We start from the raw sequence: 8,050 nt of genomic DNA on the forward strand, positions 1-8,050 counted from the left end.
AGGATGGAGTTGGGGTGAGACTGAGGGAGATCAAAGGTGGTGCAGAGAAGAGGAGGGAGGAGGAGGTGCGAGGAGGTGCAGGAAGCCTTCGGTGACCAGACTGAATGGATAATCAAGGCGTTCTCATAGACCTGCCATGTAAAGGTTGTCACTCTAGCTGCCATAAAGGAAGTGAAAGGCCAAACCTACTGACCACAATGACTTACTGACACATTATATTGGCTGTGTGGATGATCCACCATAATTGTGGGTGTGCCTTGAACTATGCAACACCACTCTGTCTTAATGCAACTCTCTGACTGTTGTGCAACTGGGCTGTTAACAAAATATGATACATAATGTTAGAGTAACTGGCTGATGCAAAAAAGACTGTATGTTAATAAGAATACAGCGAACTGCAAAGTGGTCACAGCTTAGGAAGCAGTATAAACATTTAAATAAAAAAGTACTAAGTATCTGCAGTATAAAAAGAATCAAGTGCATATTTTCTTTTATTAAACTGACATGACAGACTGTGGATGATTTTATGCAAGTCCAGAATTGCGCAGAATTGTCGGTTTTTCTTTTTTTCTTACAGCTTCACTGTTTACTGGAAGGGTGAGGCAACTTTTCCAGATAGCTGAGTCAGTAAAATCCTCCTACAACACAGCAGACAGACTGTTCTGGTCATATAACTGGGAGAAAGATAATATAGGTGTCTTAAAATGGATATAAAAGTGTGCCTTTACACACACAGACACACACACATGCACACACACAGCAATGGAGGAACTGCTGTACGCATGAGAGGACCATTGCACAGCCTGTTGTCCCATACTTCCTTCTGCATCAGTGAGGCATTTGTCTGTCATTAGTGTACTACTATCAGAGCGACTGTGGCTCAAGAGCTGGTTTGATCCCCGGCCCCTGCAGCCTACATCTTGAGGTGTCCCAGGGCAAAGATACTGAACTCCTAATTTCTCCTGGTGGTGCATATGGATGGTTATGGTAGCCTCTGCCATCAGTGTGTGAATGGGTGAATGCTGACTTGTATCCATTCACGATTTAAACACACGCTGTGTATAGGCTACATTCACACTAGAACAAAAAGCTTTTGCTATGTTTACACCTGGCATCCACCCTACTCCAGCGTTTTAGGAACCCTAAAAAGGAAACTTTTGGAAACGCTGCTGACCCTGTTTTAGTTTGAAAACTCCACGGTTGCGCTTTAAAGTGGATGGGCAGAAACTTTTGGAGACGATGATGCAGACGACTACGTCAGTCATGACGTGTCCTTCCCTGATTTGTCACAGCAGTGTGGGCCAGTGCAAAGGTTAGAACGCACACTGCTGTTTCAGGTCATTACCGACATTAAGCAGTGTACTGGTCATAAAGCCGTCTTTAGCATCGACTCATAGAAAAAAAAAATACACGTGAAAAAGATAGCAAGTGAACATTATGACTTAGTATCTCATATGAATGAATAGGAAGTCACATTTTCCAAACCTGTGATACCAACGCATGCATATGAGGCACTTCCTTGTGCAAAAAGATGACCTTATTTATCAATGAAAGCAGTAATTAGGCCTGTCACGATAATCAATAAATCAATTAATCATACGATAAATTAAAATGAGCTCGATAATTTTGCCGGCCTCGATAATTTCCATTTGCATGCTTGTTTGTTTTCCTCGTGTCTCTCACTAGAACCCTCTTGTCAGTCACTAGCCCCATTCACGCAGCCGTTTGCATGCGGGGATACTGCGCCAATTCTCCGCATCCGCCCTTGTGTGAACGTTTCAGATGCGGTGAGGGGTGAAATTTCGCTGCGCCTCCGGAGGTAGTATCAGAGGCGAACCGAGCCGGCGGCGCGGAGCGAGGGCGTGTCGATCTGATGGTGTTGGTGTCTGATAACTCTACAGATCCTTCACTCAACAAAATAAAAATAAATGTCCCACACAACAGTAACGTAGTAACTGGTCGTGTCTTTGGCAACTTATGTGAGGAAAAAAATACCGCAGTTATTCGTGGAGAAGCGTCTGTCAGCCTGCCGGTCCGACCGACTCTTCGTCACATTTCTGCCCGAAAAACAGCGTCTGTCCCCGGCAAAAAACTTTAACTCACCAAGTGTCTGTCAGCCTGTCGGTCTGACCGACTCTTCGTCACATTTCTGCCCGAAAAACAGCGTCTGTCCCCGGCAAAAAACTTTAACTCACCAAGTGTTAGTCGCGCGACGGTCAGTTACTGTTGTCATGGTGACGGTCAGCCCTCCCGACAAGACTCAGTGAACTTAGTGAACCCCGCGAGTGAAATAGTCAGACAGCGTCCAGTTTACTGATGGCGATTATGTAATTATGTAAATGATAGAAAAACGTAACTTTGTCACTTTCCAGGATGTTTGGTGTGTCAGGATCTCAATTACAACACATTATAACAGCATCCATATGATTATAAACAGACAGCTGGTACATGTTTAGATTAACAGGAGGACACCGGGGAAACACCTTGAAAAAAACACATACGTCATCATCATCACGTGTACCGTCACGCCTCCGCATCACTACAGACAATGGTGCTAACATTGTTGCTGCAGTAAGGAACCGTGGCTGGCCATGGCTCAATTGCTTTGGCCACAGCCTCCATCTTTATTTATTTTGGATATTTAAAATGTCTTCTTCACATTCCAATGTTAAATATTCTTTAGAAATAAAGGTTTATTGATCTTTGAAAGGGTGTACTTGCATTATTATGCCATTATCATTATATTAGTTGAAAAATGGTCTCAAAGCGACAATATTATCGTTTATCGCAATAATTTCTAGGACAATTTATCGTCCAGCAAAATTTGTTATCGTGACAGGCCTAGCAGTAATTATATCACTCACACAGCAATGTCACAGCCGGAAGCCTATTGTTTTCTGTTCTGCTCCTGCATTTGTTGCCGTAAGCAACAACAGCACGTTGACACACAGAGCTGCTACTGATGCCAACAAAAGACTTCCTGAGTCTGCCTCACAATAAACGCATTTCAGTGTGTAGACAGTAATAGGCCTTTATTGTGCTTCCAGAGCATAAGATCACACAACATCCACATCCTCAAATGAAACCTCAATAATTTCAACTACTATAGAAGCCCGGTGTTCCTCAAGTCAAAAGTCGGTGTAGCATCAGGTTACAGTATGTGTGAGATGCAATAAACACTTCACACTCACACTTCACTACATGCATCAAGTCAGCGCACAGACACACTCCCAGTCCTGCACCACACAAGCTCACCGCTCTTCCAAACAAGGACAAGTCCACACTGGAGACGGGGACATTCTTCTAAGCTCCAGTTGTATCAACACAGCGTGTAGTCAGATAAAAATGTAATGCGCTGGGAATGCAGCAATCCTCAGGCCTTTAAAAGACTCGCTCTCATATAGCTTTTAGCGTCCAGAGTGCTTTATAAAAGCCAGATTCATCCCAGGCCATAATTAACCGTGCAGTGCACACAGTAGCATTCACACTGGTGGAAAAAACACTGCTCTGAATAGCAGTCCCCGGGGAATGGATGGTCAGGAAGTGGGTTAGAAAGCAATAACTACTGTCCAGTGAGTTTGTGAGTTTGTGTGGACATTCCTCTGCAGGGAGGAGGCTAATCTGGAGAAAATGGAGGAACATCCTCTTTAAAAACTGTCATTCTCATGACTACTCTGCATTCTTTTACTTCTGTCTAATGTGTGAGTGTAGGTTGACACAAATACATCAAGTTGCCTTAAAGTTATTTTGGCTTTTATCATTAAAACTGTGCAATTACTGTGGTTAGCCCTCTGATACAATATTCAGTGCAGGATTCTCCCATCATAATATTTTTTAGGATTAATCTTTTTATGGAAATGATGCCAGAAAACCTGCTAAATCAATGTTTTATTTTGGTGGAAGTTATCAAAGCATGGAAATTTAAAGAAAGCAAATACTAGAGGTAAATTTGTTTATCTTAACTCTGAAATTAAATTAGCACACTGGTTAACAATTTAAGGCCCGACTGATAAAATGGGTATCAGGTATGCTGTATATGTTGTCCAAAATGCGGCAAATGAAACATTTTGTTTGTTAGATAAATGTGGGTAATTTATAATCATGAAATTCCCAGTGAAGTTTATTGTTTCAGTGTAGTGATGTCATTTTAGACAATAAAGTTTCTTGCTTAATCCTAAAATATCCTGCTGCCATTACATATCTTTGTCACAAGTGTTTGATAACCACACATGAGGGTGCATTATGAAAGATTTGTGTTTACTGGCCAATATTTCAATATCTGAAGTTTTTTATAGTTCCTAATATCAAGTATAATTCGGGCTCTATTAACAAATGTGTGAGGAAGAAGTAGAAGCATTAACTAAGAATCTCGTGACAGAGAACATTTTGCACATCCACATCTATCAACGCACAGAGGCTGAGTTTACTATATTTCTGGGTTATTTCATTTAATTTTCATGTACTTTACTTGAGTATTTCCATTTTCTGCTCCTTCATACTTCCCCTCCACAACAGTTATTTGATACATTTAGTTACTAGGTACTTTACAAATTCAGATTATTCAGTGTTTATAGGTTATTAATTGTGACTGCTACCAATCAGATATTGTTGTTGGTGGGACGTTGTGAGGATGTTGCATCAGAGCCAAAGCAGTGCATTTATAAAGTAGTTTATTTTAACAGCAATCTGACAGAAAAATCACTGATACCGATAATCGGAAAATGCTGCATATCGGCCCCGATAATTGGCCTGGTCCGATAATCATATCATATGAGAAGCTACCTACCAGGAGAGGAGGAATAATTAGATCGCAGTAGCAATAGTAAGAAAAATAATCAAATGAATCAGAGTATTGCTGAATTTGGGAAATACAACATGGCACCTACTGTAAATGAGAAACTCACTAATCTCAGATGAAGAATCAAAAGAAATCAGGTTTGCATACTGTAATAAATGTCATATTCCAAGATAATAATAATAATTATAACAAAAAGATGATAAATTCAGTTGAACTAAAGTATCCCCATCTTCCTGCTCTTTAAAACTAAGCTAGCTGTCAGTTGCTAACTAGCTAAATCTGACATTTTATGCTACAGCAATGATCCGTGAAACATCTGTTGCATATTCAGAAACAACAATAATAATAATTTATATTATATTCAGACCTGCAGTCCACGCTGTGAGGCACATGGGTACTTTATGAGCCCTGGTGATAATCACATACAATCAAGGAAACTGGTAACTTCAATATAGCTAAACTCCGCGGACCAGACCAAACTCCATTCAGCATTTCTGTCATTTTAACAAACGCTCATTGACAGGTCGGATAGCGTTAGGTACGTTTCACAAACAGCACAAAAAAACAAACAAATCAAGAAAATGTTGTTTTCCTCTGGAAATACATTAGTTTACCATCCAAAAGTCTCTGTTAATAACACGGTGGAGGGCGCTGGCGAGCAGCTAAAGTGACTAAGTTGAGATTGAAGCAGCATTAAAGTACGTTAGCTACACGAAGCTAATCAGTGCGTTAACTTTTCCTGATTAAAAGCCATTTTCTCGGTTGAGCTAGCTTCTGTAGATGAATGGCAGCATTAATGTGCTAGGTTTTTAAACGGGGTTTAGTCGTGACTGGGCTGAATAACCCCTGAGAGAATGGAACAAACCGGGGCTGCGTTTTTTTTTTTTTTTTTTCTTCTTTTTCTTCCAGCGAAAAAACTGTCAACTTCCCAACTCATCGGGAAAAAATGTCTCCATCAGACAAACACCTCAAAACTTCTCACTCACCCGTTTGTCATTTCCGTAATGCCGAGCATCGCGCCGCTCTCTCCCGGGCCGGGCTTGTGTTTTCTTGACTTCGGCTGCGGATGTCCAGATGTGGTACCGTCCGGGATGTGCGGCCGCCCCGGTGTTGGTCCTCACGCGGCAGCAGAATGGCGAAAGCGGGCCTCGCCTCGGCTCGAGCTCACCGACCGACAACACAGGCGACGGAAGAGACCACTTCCGCTTACTGCTTTCAAAGTAAAACCATTCAGCTGATTCTTTAAAGTTCAGATCAGCTGTGGGTTTTTATTAAGAAGAAAATAAAAATGAATTATGATGCTGACTAAATAAAATTAATTGAAACATCTACATAGTGCGCATGCAGCCTGTTTCCTTTTCCTACTTTTTAGCTTCTTATTCAATATATTGTTTTGACTCTTTTTGCTTACAAATAATGTGCAATAACCCATATTTCAACTGTAGCATTATTTATTACACTGTATTATATGGATATATTTCTAGTAGAATGTACATTTCTTATATTTTTATTCTATTTTTATTATCCTTGCTTGTATATAGTTTTTATTTTTCTGCATATTTCCAAGACTTTGAATGGGAGCAGCTGTAACGCAATCAATTTCCCCTCGGGGATCAATAAAGTGTTTTTGATTCTGATTCTGATATCGAGTGATACATCATGTTGTTACAACTTGATGGCAATATATTACAATAATTATATTTTTGCTGTTGTTGTTATTGTTATTGCTGCTATAATAACAAGGGGACAGCATTTTTCTGTCAGATTGAACACAAACTGATTTAAAAATGTGCTACTTTGACTCAAGTCACACAATGTCCTGCTCACAACACTATCCAATTGGTAACACCTCACAATTAAGAGCCTATAAACACTGAATAAAATGAATCTGCAAAGTAACTAAATGTATCAAATAAATGTGGTGGAGAAATTGGAAATACTCAAGTAAAGTACATGAAAATTGTACTTAATAACAGCATTGAGTAAATTGTATTTAGGTTTATTTCATCACTGGTTGTTCAAAATTCTGACACAGAGAGTTTCATTTTTACTGCAAATGAATATCGGTCCCGAGTATCTGTTTTTATTCTCCCTGTCTTCTAATAATCGGTGTCGGCCCTGAAAAAGTCATATTAGTCTAACCCTAATAATAACAGTAATGATACTTTGCTACGGTTGCTATTGTTTTTGTCAGATCCAATATTCAGCATTTAAGTTTTCTTTTATCTGATTTTTAACAAAATAAATCAATTGAAAAATACACTTAATTTGCTCTAATGCAGCAGGCGATCTGAAAAGTAATCAAATTAATGTTGTGAGTAAAAAAGTACAGTACTTAAGTAAACGTATTTAGTTACATACCATCACTGATGTTTACAAATATATCCAAAATATATATAAAATAGAAAGAATATAGACATAGTATTTTAAATATACTAAAAACATTTTTAGAAAGTAAAGTGAAGGTGGAAATCTGTGCCTGTGCACAAACTGTTGAAGTGCATATATACTTATTTGCACATATATTGTGTATATATGTGTGTAGGTCTATGTATACACACATTACTGTACCGTCCTTGTAAATATAATTTTTGTTTCTTTTTATTCCTTGCTTTTGTGCTACTCTTAAATACTTTGTTCTCTTCGCTTGCTCATTTCTAATGCTTTGTTTTATTTCTCCTGATTCTGACCCTTGAATCTCCAACCTTTAACCTCCTACCAATTTATTGTTTTAATAGTAATATACAATGATTATGTTTTTTAACGTAATCTGTGTTTAACAAACCTTGACTTTGCATGATTTGCACACAACCTCCTTAATCTAATATACTGTACAGTACAACGTATGTATACTGTATCTGCGAAAGTCAGTTTTGAACAATAACACATAAGTGACTTGAACAATAGGCTTTTTCCACAAAAGACATTTCAACACAAATCTAAAACATTTTTTATCCAGGCTTACAACATAAAAACATACAACTGTTTTCCTGCTGTCTAATGCCACTCATTTCATTTTGTTTGTTTCACTGTATAAAACAAGTCTGTGCTTTTATTTTGAAGGTCGTAGCGCTTGTTTACTGTTGTTGTGTGAGTCTGTGGCAGCTTCTCGTTCAGTGTGTGTGTGTGTGTGTGTGCCGCTGGAGGATTACAACTTCGGTTTTACAGGCAGAAAACTGCAAAGACCCGCCCTGCGAGCTCAGAGTGAGACGTGTTTGTATCAACAGCTTATTTGTGATTAAAGTGATGCAG

General features: G+C 39.1%; 1 protein-coding gene across 1 annotated transcript in view; it reads right to left on the reverse strand.

The window, feature by feature from the left end:
• LOC141002691 (LIM and senescent cell antigen-like-containing domain protein 1) overlaps positions 1–5,974 on the reverse strand; it is a 32,903-nt gene extending 26,929 nt beyond the window's left edge. The window contains exon 1 of the mRNA XM_073474069.1: positions 5,785–5,974. Coding sequence (XP_073330170.1) covers positions 5,785–5,813 — 29 coding nt within the window. The 5' untranslated portion in view covers positions 5,814–5,974. The remainder of the gene's footprint in view (positions 1–5,784) is intronic.
• Between the last annotated feature and the right edge of the window lie 2,076 nt (positions 5,975–8,050).

This window comes from Pagrus major, chromosome 9, assembly GCF_040436345.1.
Source record: "Pagrus major chromosome 9, Pma_NU_1.0".
NCBI lineage: Eukaryota > Metazoa > Chordata > Actinopteri > Spariformes > Sparidae > Pagrus > Pagrus major.